Genomic DNA, 13,256 nt, shown 5'->3' with positions numbered 1-13,256 from the left:
AGAGAAGCAATTTTATTAAAGGAATTTCTGTAAAACGGAACACTACGAAAATTTGATTGAAATTTTGTTGCAGGTACTTTCAAAGCATTGCTCATTCGAATGGGATGCCACTAGAGTCTTTAAAAAAATCTGTTATCTATTTATTTGTAAAATTTTGAATGTGGGCATATAATTAATACGAATAGCGATTTAAATAGCAAGAGACCCACATAAAATAAATTGTTGCAGGAATCGTAAAATCATTGTGACTTTTTGTTTTTATCTGTGAAAAGGTAAACAAAAATTGTTCAGACCAATTAAAGCCTTTCAAGTCATATGACATTTAAAAATATATACGAGTATATATATATATTTAATAAATGTTGTATACAAAGTTCAAAACTGTTATTATATTTATATAATCAATTCAATATTAGCAGTATTTTCAAACACCTCGTTTTTGTACATATTTTAAAATGCTTTTAGTTTTTTTGATAATTAAATTTTGTTTCGTCCGATATTAAACACACACAAATCAAATACCTGTATATATACACAGTTGAACAAATTACATACAAATATAAATCCTTGTTAAACCGAAATTTAAAAAAAAATTACCTAAATTGATCATATGATTTATAATTAACAAGAAATGCCACCTAACAATCAAAAAAGGATTCGCTCCTACCACCAAAACACATACATAAAACATATAAGTATTTATAAATGTGTAGCTCGAAATTAATCAAAACTATTAAATACCTTATTGATTAAGATTTGCAATTCACCACACGCATCCACCCGTCACAAACACACACACACACATAACCATACAAAAGACAAACAGCAATTAAGCCGAATTTGAAGCGAATACTGAAGAATGTCAATGTTTTTTCTCTGCTTTCTCTAATTTTTCTCTCAAATCAAAACAAAAATCTTAAATGCGAAATGAAACTTTTACTTAATAAATGTATACGAAAACTCACCGCTCACGCAATGCAATCAAATGGCTGTATTCTCACTCACTTTTCACAACCAACAAAAAATGCTAATTCGTCTAACACCGTAAAATACCACAACAACCACCGACTTGATGCTTACATGTAATAGATCACGTTCGGGTGAGAGCAGCATGCAAGCGCTACAGGCGCAACATCTACAACATCAGCATCAACAGCAGCAGCAGCAACAGAGTGGCCAATCACAGCAGCAGCAACAACAGCCGTTGGCAACACAAAAAACCAATTCTCGCTCCGGCAAGAAAAGGGCCGCAGCTGCCGCAGCAGCAGCCGCAGCCGCTGCCGCTTTGGGTGGCAACAAAAATCGCGATTCACCAATTGAAAAGCTAACGAAATCATCACCGTCGCCAATACAACAACATTTTCGCAACGAATTAGCAACACCTACACCACCACCAAACGCACCCTCACCACTCTCGCTGCCACCGCCCAGCGCTTCGACACCGACACCAACACCCACACCTACACATACACCTTCACCATCGCCGGTTGTAATGTTGCAAGGCAGCAGTAACAGCAATGCATCCAATACAGCCTCACCAACAAGGCAAAAGAATGCCAACGGCAACGGTGGCAACGAAGTGAACGGCGCTGGCAACATGAATGCCAATGGGGGAAGTAATAATGGTGGCGGTGTCAGTAGCACATCAACAAATATGGTCGCGACGAATCTTACGCTTGGTGGTGCAACATCCAGTTCAGGACTCACATCCGCGGCCACTTCCTTCGCCAGTCATGGTTGTGACAATGCTGGTCCCACTGTCAAATCGGGTAATAATAACGGCGAAGTGGTTAATCTTAGCTCTAATCAGGGCGCTTTAAATAATGCCAGACGTGGTGGTGGTAATGCCACAAGTACTGCAATAGAAGGTAGCAATATGGGCGCCACCGTCGCGGGTGCGTCTGGTAAGAACACAAACGATGCAACTTTGATAACCACAAATCTAGGTGGGAAACCACTGAATAAGAAATTGTTACGTGCTCAACAAACGCTCTATCAGCAACAGTTGGCCGCGCAGCAACAACAACAGCAACAGCAGCAACAACAAAAGCGTTCACCTGATCACAAAAATGGTGGCGGTAGAAATACAAATGCCACCACAGGCGCAACTGCCGCCACTTCCTCCACCTCCTCAACCAGTTCCCCTTCCTCTAGCACGGCCACAGTTTCGCCTGCTAAAGCTTTAACTAATCTAACAAATACTAATAAACCTAATAGCAATCCTTCCACTGCTCCTCCCTCAAGTAACACTGCAACATCAACTGCTTTTACTAACTCAACCACTAGCCACAATTTAAATAACAGTAGCAATAGCAATATTAATAACAGCAATAGTAGTAGCAATAGCGCCACTAACACAAGTCAGCTGCAAACGCAACAGCATCAGCAACAACAACAACAATCCGCTCAACAGCAACAGCAACAACAAAACAATGTTGCTGCTGCTAGCGACAACAATAATGATATCATTGAAATTTTGCAATTAACCCCAACCAACACTTCTACTTCTTCAACGCTAACTCATCATCAACATCATGCCTCTAATCATCCACCACAATCAAAAACATTGCAATCCCCCGCAAACTTGGCAACAACTTCAACAACCACATCGGCTGGTATACACCACAGAACGCCAGATAGCGGCATCTACTCCTCCTCGTCCTTTGTGGCGAACAGCAGCACCGTATCGAATGCCTCCTCGAGCAGCAGTAGTAGTAGCGGTGGTTGCGGTGGCTTAAAATTCAGTTACGAACCTCAAGCCGCGGTCATCGATTCGCCGGCAGCACATTTACTCACCGCCGTCACAACTGCAACAGCGTCGTTAACCGCAATGACGACTAATATCACCACAACCACCTCTACCACAACCATCAAAGACTCACCGCCCAGCTCACCAGGCTCCGAAATCGGTGCAGTGGCAACAGCGCCACGGAAACGTGGACGTAAAGCAAAAGATCCACTTGCAAATGCGAATGAGGCAAAAGTTGATGTCAAAGTGTTTCAGAATGGTGGTCATGTCTTAGGTGCCACGCCCACAACTGCCGCTGCAGTAAATATGGCGAACAGTGCGCCGTCAGGTGTGCCCAGTAGCGGTTCGACGTTGCACACCGCTGCCCACATGCTCGGCAATCAACTCAATCCGAATAGCAATGTGGCACAGAAGCTCTCCGACCAACTGCACATGGAAATACAGGATCACAGCATCTACACCGCAGATGCTGTAACACCGCAATTCGTGGGTGTACCTTTCCCAGGCAAATCGACGGTAAGTCGAATAATTTCCTGTTCCATGAGTTTCATTTTTAATTTAAGTTTCACATTTTTACACACAGCGTAATTCTACTTCAACGCCGATCTCAACTAGCAACAACACGCTCACAATCAACTCAGTCAGCGCTGTAACACCCGCAACAGAAATGACCGGTGGCACATCACTAGCATCGATGTTCGGCAGCGGTGTGAATGGGAATATGTCCATACCGCAAAGTTTGGAACAACTGCTCGAACGTCAGTGGGAGCAGGGCTCACAATTTCTCATGGAGCAGGCGCAGCACTTTGACAGTAAGTTGTTTATTCAATTCAGTTGTTAAATATTTCTAGTTACGAAATTTTATATAAAGAAATACATTAAATTTCTCTTGCATTTTACAGTTGCTTCTTTGCTCTCCTGCCTGCATCAATTGCAACGTGAAAATGTACGCTTAGAGGAACACGTGACCAGTCTAATAGCACGTCGGGATCACCTGCTAGCTGTGAATGCACGGCTTGCCGTCCCACTGAAAACGAATACTACGCAGAGCCAAGGTAAGTGAAATAGCGCAGTGCGGAGAGAAATGTAAACAAAAGTCAAATGGCTTGTACAAGTGAGAGAAAAAAGTATGCAAATATGCATGGAACCTTGTTAGATAACTAGGAAATTGCAAGTAGTACGCAAAGATTCTCTCACATGTGTTTCTGCAATGCAGGCTATACCCACAAACCCAGAAAAAAAAAGAAACAAAAACTGTGCGCGGCTGCTTTTTCACTTACGGCTCTAAATTTCAATTATTCGCAAATCTAACAGAAGTTCAGACACAAACAAGCGAAAAACTTGTGCGAAAATATGCATACAAAATGAAAAGCATACAAATATATACATATATATATAGTTTAGAACGAAATTCAAGTTTAAGTTTTTTTTACTGTTTTTGGTGTTAAGCTTAAAATTAATTGTTTTTGTTTTTTTTTTATTAGTTTCTAGCTTTGCTATGTACTTTTCCTCTTCATTTTGGGGCCCAGTATTTATATATAAATAATTTAATTTTTTATTGGTTATTACTTTCTTTATATAGTAGATTAAGTGTAACGTGAATTGGCCTTTTTTGCTTTGGATTATAAATATACCTACTTATATACATAATACTGCAATAAAACATAAATAATGCATTTTTGGAAATTTAAATTTTTTCACGCTGATAATTTTTTTTTATTAGTTGACACATTGAAAACAAAACGTCATTAAAACCAAACGCAAACAAAATTGAATTGTACATATATTTGATTAGCATTTAAACATTTTAAGATTTAGTTAATACACCCTTCTTTATATTTATCTGAACGTATATTTATGTATGTATGTATGTACTATATACATAACCTATGTACTTGGATGTGTACGTGCACACGCATCAACGTTTGAATATACAATATTTGTATGTATTAGAGATTTATTTAAATATAATTTGCTTCCTCCTATATATATACACATAAAACGTCAATAATAAAAACAAAAATTAATATAGTTGCACATACAATAATAGTTTACCAAAATGGTAATGAAATGAGTACAAAAACAAATTTTGTTTGTAACAACTAAAAAAACATACATACTATATAAATAACACACACGCACACATAAACACATATATACATAGTTTGTAACTAATTAATATTAATTTTCTTTCTACAACTTTTGGTTTGTATAAAAATGATTACTTTTTCTTAAATTGGCTGGACATAAGGAACACTGTTATAATTCAATTCCAATTGTATATATGTATGCATGTGAATACGGGAATGTTGCCAGCATATTTAGTGATGGTGGTGTATAAAGAAACATTAATTGAATTTAACGCTGAAAATAGTTGTGTTTACAATTGCAATAAATTTTTATTAATTATGCTTGAAAATTTCCAAATTTCGAAAAGCTTAAAAAGTTAATAAACCTTGTTGAACTGTCGTCTAATAACGTTTTCAAACTGTCAGTAGTCACAGCATACATATTTACAAGCATTTTCATCACTCACCGCATCCAAACTCATGTACACCAATCACACATGTGCGCAATCACACATTTAACACCCAACCATTCGTATGCTTCTGTGTAAAATGCTAAGTTTCAAATTATATATATTTAAATATAACAAACCTATACATATATCTACTATAATCATATGTATGTATGTTATACTACACAAAAATATTTACTTTATACATATAATTAGTATTTAAATTTATATAAAATATTTATTTTCCCACATCTCTGTCATATATATTCACCTACTATAAACCAACCCACCAGTCAATCATTCACGTACATTTAAATTAATATTAATTAAATTAGTAATTAAAATTTTTGAAATTTGCTGAATATAAAATGAAAAACTTTTAAAAAATTTAAAATTAAAAAATGGTGTTTGTTTATTTTCTTTACATTATCTTTTTATTGAAAAATAATAAAAAATCCTTTTTTGCGTGGCCATAGGAGTAACCCATTTTCCCCAATCATTCAAAAACTGGAATACACATGAATGTGTTTTTATGCATTAATTTATTTTATAAAAAAAAATCTTACAGCTTTTACTTTGGAAAATTTCATTTACTCCACTATACTCTATTTTTTCAATTATATGTATGTATCTATATACAATACTGTGTGCTACTGTGGGCAAAAAATAGTAAGACTCTTTAATTTAAATTTATCGCGAAAACCGATTAGTCAAAATATATTTTTTCTAGGTTGGTATGACTGTCAGTGAGATCTGTACCAAATGTCCCATCAAAATAATCATTAGTGTTTAGTATACGCTTGTCTACCTGAAGTACACAAAGCGCAGTCGGCGACTTTTATGTTGAGTGAAATTATTCAACAAAAAAGTGCCATTAAATTTTGTGTGCGGTATCAAATTTCTGCTGCCGAAACCTTCAGAATGTTGGAAAAGACCTTCGGTGATAATTGTTTGTCGCGAGGAAGTGTTTTTGATCGGCACAAATTATTCAAAGAGGGTCGAGAACGCCTTGACGACGAAACTCAACCAAGGCGGCCATCAACATCTCCTGATGGTTAGCACGTCAATAAAATAAAGGAATTGGTGCCTGACAGTCGACGATTAACAATCAGAGATCTGATTAGTTGGAATATCAGAAGAATCAGTTAAAGCCATTTTGAAAGATCTTTAGAGCTTAAGAAAAATGAAAGCAAGATTCGTTTCCAAATCACTAAATTTTTTCGAAAAACAGCGTCTCGTTAACGTCTGCGTAACAATACTTTCCTACTACCAGGATATTGTGAAACGCATTATTACTGGCGATGAGTCGAACCTGTTGAAAATCGTGGCAAAAGTGAGCCGAAGTCGAAAAAACAGGTCGCAAATCAAGGTTATGTTGACAGTTTTCTTTGTTTAACAAGGTGTGGTGCACTCCGAACTCCTTCCGACCGGCCAAACTGTTAACAAGGAATAATGTTTGAGTGTTATGCGTCATTTGCGTGAAGCTATTCATAAAAAGAAGCCGGACTTATGCGCACTGTTGCATACTGCATTGATTTTTCGTGAGTTTTTCGCCAGATTTTTAACCAATATCATGCCACAAGCAGCGTATTCGCTTTATTTAGCTACGTGTGATTTCTGGCTATTCAACAAACTCAAACGACCGCTCCGTGGAAACCGTTTAGAGCCTTTTGAAGACATTAAACTTGAATCGCTACGCGCATTGAAGGCTATTCCGGAAACTTTTTTTAAAAACTGTTTCGAGCTTTAGAAATAACGTTAGCAAAAGTGTATTCGAGCTAAGAGGCATTCCGTTGAGGGGGACGACATAGATTTTGAAGAATAAATTAAGAATTTTAAAATTATGAACAAAGTCTTACTATTTTTTGCTCCTCGTAGTATATGTATACTCCACTGAAAATTCTCCTATGTATCCCGGCATTTTCCTTGGTATTTCAAAATTTATTTGGTGTTTTTTCTCTGCTAGTTTTATATTCACGGCAACGGTTGGCATTTTTTATTCACTATTCTACCTTATCTCTCCATCAATTCTTTCCTTGGTACAAGTTGGTTCTCTTGTAATATTGGTTAGGTTTATTGTTTCCAATGAGTTTCGAATAAGTCCACTGAGTTTAACTGGTATATATAGTAAGTGTATGCAAAAAAAACGAGCTTACGAGTTAACTTGTTATTCGCTTTTGACTAAGGACTAACGTAAGATATTAAATTTCAGTTTAATTTTGTTCGAAAGAAGAAAGCTAACCCGTTAGAACAAATATTATGAAGATAACTTTTTGACAAAAATAGATTAATTAATTTTTTCACACTCAATAGTGTCTAAACACAACTACTCCTTTTATTAGTACCAAAGTGAGACCCGGATTTAATAAACAAAAAATAAAATTTTTTTAGGTTATGTACTTCTTATAAACCCCAATTTTGTTAACACTGAATTAAATTGAAATCCTAAGCCCTCACTATCCACGATCCGTTGAGAGGCATAACACTTACTCCTATATAGCTTTTCCTTAAAAAAAAGTACAAAAAGTTTGAACTGCAACTAACGATGTTACAGCCACGGCCGTATCATCGACAGCGATATCCACCAGTGTTGCCACCGTCTCGACAACAGCCCCAGCCGCAGGCGTTGCGACAGCGACCTCGGCAATAGCAGCTGCCTGTGCAGCAGCAGCAATAGCAACAACAACTGCAGCGGTTAATGCGCTTGGCGGTAACAATGCGGGCACTGGCGTAGGAGCTACTGGCGGTACTAGTACCATTGGCCCTGCTAATGCCGGCACCGCTTTAACAACTGTTGTAACCGCTGCAGCAACGTCACTTGCTACCGCTGTGACCACATCGCTCACTGCTTTGACTGTGAATACACGCGTGCCCAATACGACCACAACGCCATCAGCTGGTGCAGGGGGTGGGGCACCAACTTCGCGGCTAAATACAAGTGTGCCACAACAACACGTTTTGGAAAATGGCATCGACTTTCGGCAAGTAAGCGCAGCAACAACGACAACGTCAGCACATGTTGGTACAGTTGGCAGCGGTGGAGGCGTTGGTCCACCCATGGGCATGAGGTGAGATAAAAAGTCAAAAATTAACACAAAAATTTTGAACTTAACTATTTTGTTTGTGTTTTCTCAAATATTATTTCTTCTTCTTACCGCTTGTCACCTCTCCGTCACATATTTGTTGCTCATTCACATCACATCGCTGTCCCGCTATGTTTGTGCGTTTTGCGTATTTTTCAACTGCTTTTGCGTGTTCTATGTTGACACTTAGGCACTCCACGGCCAGCTATGTAAATGCCTCAGGAATACCAGCAACCAGCATTGCAGGCAATCTGTCAACAACAATGCATCCCAATAATCTCGAAGGGCTTGGCAACATGCATACAACAGCTGCAACCACAGGCGGTGCTGCAACCGCTGTTGTTGGTATGTCCACAATGACGGCAAATCGTCTTGCACAGCAACAACAACAGCACCAACAGCACATGCAATCATTGCATCAGCAGCAACAGCAACAACACCAGCATCATCAAATGTCGCTTGCGGCCGCACAGCAGCAACAACAACAGCAGCAACACATAGCACAAAGTGCCGCCGCAGCAGCGGCCATGCATCATCACCAACAGCAACAACAACAACAGCAGCAGGCTGCTCATACGCACTTGCACGCCACCCATCCGCTACATCTAGCACACACGCATACACATGCACCGCACGTGCACACGCATGCTCCTCATACACATCATGCACATCAAACGCATCCCAATGCCCAAGTTAATGTCAACGTCAACGCCGGCATCGGTGTCGGTGTCGAACCACATTCACTTGCATCAACGCGTCTCGGCGGCGTCGGAGGAAATGGCGGTATGGTGGGCATGGTTGGGCCACACATTGGCAATAATAATAATCCGAATAGCAGCAACAACACCGCGGCATCACGAGGTGGGTCAACAACCGCAACGACAACAACAACATATGCTATTGGTAGTGGTGTGAGTGGTGGTGGTGGTGGTGGTGGCGTTAGTGGAGGTGTCGTTGGTGGCGGCGGTGGTGCCGGTAATACCACATTACTCGCATCGGATAGCAGCCACCCCACATCCGCCGCCGCGTATACTCCTCACTCGCTCTATACTCATCATCAGGTAGTAGTGGTGTGGCGTGATGGCTTGTTAAATGTTTAATGTTCCAAAGAAATGTTCAAAAACCAATTCATAACAATCGATTATTCAGCATTCGAATAATAATTGCTTTCCAACAGACAAACAAACAACTCATCAACTTTTTAGCATCAACATTTAAGTGTTTGTTGTTAACCAAAATTTACAAATTTATTTATAAAATTAATTTTTGTTTAAATATTAAAACCATTTTTCCACTTAATGATGGCTATTTTTATACCCTGAACAGATTATACTAAGCCACGAAGTTTGTAACAACCAAAGAAAAACGGCGGAAACCCTATAAAATATATTTATAAATGATCAGCGTGGCGAGTTAAGTCTATTTAGCCAAATTCGTCTGTATGTCCGTACCATAATAATCAATATATGTGACCTGGTCTACGGAAAGGGGGCTTAGGTGTCAAAAAATCAATTTTCACTTTTTAGTTGATTCGGATGGAAGAAGAAGAAGATGTTTATTTTTAACAGCTGTTTCCCAGAAAACTAGTTTTCGCACGTTAGCTCCCTTTTCGTAGACCAGGTCACATATAGATATATTGCACACGTTCTTTTCTCCAAGAAGCTGCTCATTTGGCAAAACACTTTATCATATAACTGTTTTCGCAACTGATCGGTTAAAATCTAGTCCTTGTAAGGAAAACTTTTTTATTTGAGAAATTATCTTCACAAAATTTGGCATATATTATTAACCAAGGCGATGCTACAATCTCCGAACATATTGTTCAGATTATACGCCTATAGCACAAAGCTGCCAAACAAAATGACAAATCAAAATCAAGATATAGATCTTTATATACTATATATACTTTCGACGCAGCCGAAGTTAACGTTTCTTCTTGATTTAAATACACATTTTTGGTATTGCCCAAATTGCCTTTCCAACGACAAACATTCAGACACACATAACCGGAATTGAACCGAAATTTTACCCCTCTCCGCAGCGGAATTTCCGTAAATTATTAACGAAATGTTTACTCTGCTATAAAAATCACAACATTTTTAATGTTTTGATACATTTTAATTTCAGTTTTGTTACCTAACCTAAAAAATGTAAATAATTTTTACGTCAGGCCATACTATTGGCCAAGTGTCAAATATTGTTCTGAATTTTTCATACAATGAACAATTGTTTTCTATAACAACAAACACATTGCAGTCATCAACATCAGCATCATCATAATCATGAAAATAATTGGGATTTTGAGCTAAACTTAAATGTGTCAATTGTCAAAAAATATATTAACCCCCTTTCCCTACTTTGCAACAATGTTAAAATTATTGTTAACTATTTTGTAGAAGAAATGAAAAACAGAAAAAAATGCTTGCATAAATTATGAAAATTCTCATCAGGCCACATCAGTCACTAATCACCAACAACAACAACCACACATCATTGTTTAATGTTGGATAATAACATACCATCGATATTTTCAATGCAAAAATTTATTAACATTTTATATTAATTTTACTTTCTTCTCTACACGCACAAACATATCATTCTAACGGTGGAACAACAGTCGCAGCTAAGACGCGACGATAACCTAGTAAAGCCCAGCTGAAAATCGACAGCAGCTTTATTGGCCTTTCGCCCTAGCCGTCAGCCACAACAGCACACGACAGACCAGCACCAGCAGCAGCAACAACAAACAGGAAAACGAGCGTCAAAAAAAGCAAAAACTCCACAAAAAACAAAGGGAGAAAGGGCAGCGTCGCAACAAGCAGCCAGACAACAGCCAAAGTTGCAACAAAAAACGAAATTGCAAAATATTCATCAAAAAGAAATTCCCCCACTCAAAAAAGCGAAGAAACAAGAAGAAGAAACAGCTGCCGACAGTGATACCATTAAAATTTCTTCCGATGAAGAGCAAACGCCGGCAAAAACAAACAACGCAGGTGATATTTACACGTTGGGCTGCAATGCTGCGTCATTTGAACAACAAAACCGCTGTCGCACACCCAGTCGTAGTCCGTGTGATAACAGCAGCTCATCCTCGGCAATTTCCTCTTCACTGCGTTCGTTAGACTACGAAGCCGAAGCCGATGAAGAGGATGCCAATGAATGTGAGGGCGTGGAATTGCAGCGCAAACTGGCTGGTGGCAATGACAACTTGATGCACGTACAGAATTTTCTCAATTATTTCGATGGACAACAACAACAACAGCAGCAGCGGCAGCAACGCAGGCAAAAGACCCCGGCAATATGTTATGTCACACAATTACAACAGGAAATGTTGCGTCAACAAGAGGGGCATAATGTGGATAATTATATGACAATGAGCTCCACAGGAGCTAACCGTCTTAACGCGTATGTTGAGCAACACGCAGTCGATGAGTTGTTGACGCCACAGCAGCAATTGGATTTCATGTCGTCAACAGCAAATACGACTGCTACTACCGCATTGACAACAACAAGTACCACAACAAGCTCTGCAAAAGCAAGCAGCAAGCCAGGTAAATTCACAATTTCAACAAAGTTTTTACGCAAGCCGCGTCACAAATTGAAATCAGTGAATTTAGCGCCGACAGCGGATGTAAGCGGCGCATTGGCAACAACAACGACAACAATTGGTGGTGATAAGGAGTTGGCATTGCATGAACAGCAACAGGGCAATGATAATAAGCAGTTGTTAATGCAACAAGAACTACAGCTGCCGCAACAACAACAACGACAGCAACCACCATGTGCCGACGAACCGAATGTGAAATTCAATTCGAATTTCTCCATTAATTCACTTTTGAATAAAAAATAATGATATTGCGAAGCCAAATTGAATTTCCGTTATATGTACTCGTATTCAACTATGGCCATCAATATTTGTGCATACAAGTTATAATGATAGGAATTGTACTATATTTCAACTGATGAAAGTTTTAGATTTGTTTTTAAACCACTACATTTCATTTCAAGCGAAATTGTTTTTTTTTTTTTAAGAATATGTCTACCAAAGCAACACCAAGACGTAAAGGGTTACATTTTTGCATAAATTAAATACATTTTAAAGATAAAACATACTTTCAAATACTCAAATATAATTACTATAATATTGTTCTCTAAAAGTAAAAATAAAAAAGTTATATGAAAATCACAAGAAAACCCACCAAAACTACCACTTGTAAACAATAAACAGTCAGCTGGTTGAGCAAACCAGAAAAGCCTTCATATCCATAGTCAAAAGCAGTAAATAAACTGTTTCTAAGCGCATACCACAGTTGCCAATTAGCAAACATACATATGTATATTTAAAAGTAGAAATCAAATTTGTTATGCTCAATAATAAATATGCGTTTATATTTTATATTAGCTGAAGAAAGATTTCCCTTTAAAATCTGAGTAAACTCCCTCGATATTATTTGCTACTAGTTATTACCATGTAAGTATGTATGTATAATCAACGAACAATTGTCCCTAATAGCTGCGTAAGTTGTAATTTTAACCAAAACTATTATAGAAGAACCCATATCTATTTTATTAAAATAGTATTTTAATTAGTCTCTTTTGTTTTAAAGTCGATGTCCACATAATTTTAGCGATTAAACGAAATATTTAGTGCTTGTTCGTATACCTATAAGTACTCATAGTAATAAAAGTTTTTATATATAACCCAGCTAAATAACATCGTGCGTATGTAACTGTATAATTTATGTTTGAAGAAGCACATTGTATATATAGTATATAATATTAAGCATGAAGCATAAAAAATTTAAAGAAATAAAATTATTAAAGCAACTGCTAAACACTTCGAAAAAAATTTATTTTTATTGTTGATCAGAAACTTAATAATGTAATACGGATTTATGAGTACAAA

The 13,256-nt window shown here is 37.8% G+C and overlaps 2 protein-coding genes across 14 annotated transcripts in view; both read left to right on the top strand.

Annotated features, from left to right (window-relative positions):
• Window positions 1-11,183, top strand: part of LOC105231492 (serine-rich adhesin for platelets) — a 54,898-nt gene extending 43,715 nt beyond the window's left edge. For 5 of the 13 annotated variants that reach the window (XM_049447274.1, XM_049447280.1, XM_049447278.1 and 2 more), the window contains 6 exons: window positions 1,090-3,265; window positions 3,333-3,561; window positions 3,652-3,804; window positions 7,822-8,335; window positions 8,541-9,211; window positions 10,968-11,183. In XM_049447274.1, coding sequence (XP_049303231.1) covers window positions 1,090-3,265; window positions 3,333-3,561; window positions 3,652-3,804; window positions 7,822-8,335; window positions 8,541-9,211; window positions 10,968-10,990 — 3,766 coding nt within the window. In that variant the 3' untranslated portion in view covers window positions 10,991-11,183. Of the gene's footprint in view, window positions 1-1,089; window positions 3,266-3,332; window positions 3,562-3,651; window positions 3,805-7,821; window positions 8,336-8,540; window positions 9,415-10,967 lie in introns of all 13 variants that reach the window. The other 8 variants (XM_011212802.4, XM_049447273.1, XM_029552544.2 and 5 more) reach the window with 4 other exon arrangements.
• On the top strand, window positions 11,150-13,199 carry LOC125776220 (uncharacterized). Its single transcript, XM_049447301.1, has one exon. It carries the CDS (start codon window positions 11,562-11,564, stop codon window positions 12,198-12,200), a length of 639 nt encoding a protein of 212 aa, XP_049303258.1. The 5' UTR covers window positions 11,150-11,561; the 3' UTR covers window positions 12,201-13,199.
• The last annotated feature ends 57 nt before the right edge of the window (window positions 13,200-13,256 follow it).

The sequence above is a fragment of the Bactrocera dorsalis genome, chromosome 2 (genome assembly GCF_023373825.1).
Source record: "Bactrocera dorsalis isolate Fly_Bdor chromosome 2, ASM2337382v1, whole genome shotgun sequence".
Lineage (NCBI taxonomy): Eukaryota > Metazoa > Arthropoda > Insecta > Diptera > Tephritidae > Bactrocera > Bactrocera dorsalis.
This window is presented reverse-complemented; position numbering and strand designations above follow the sequence as displayed.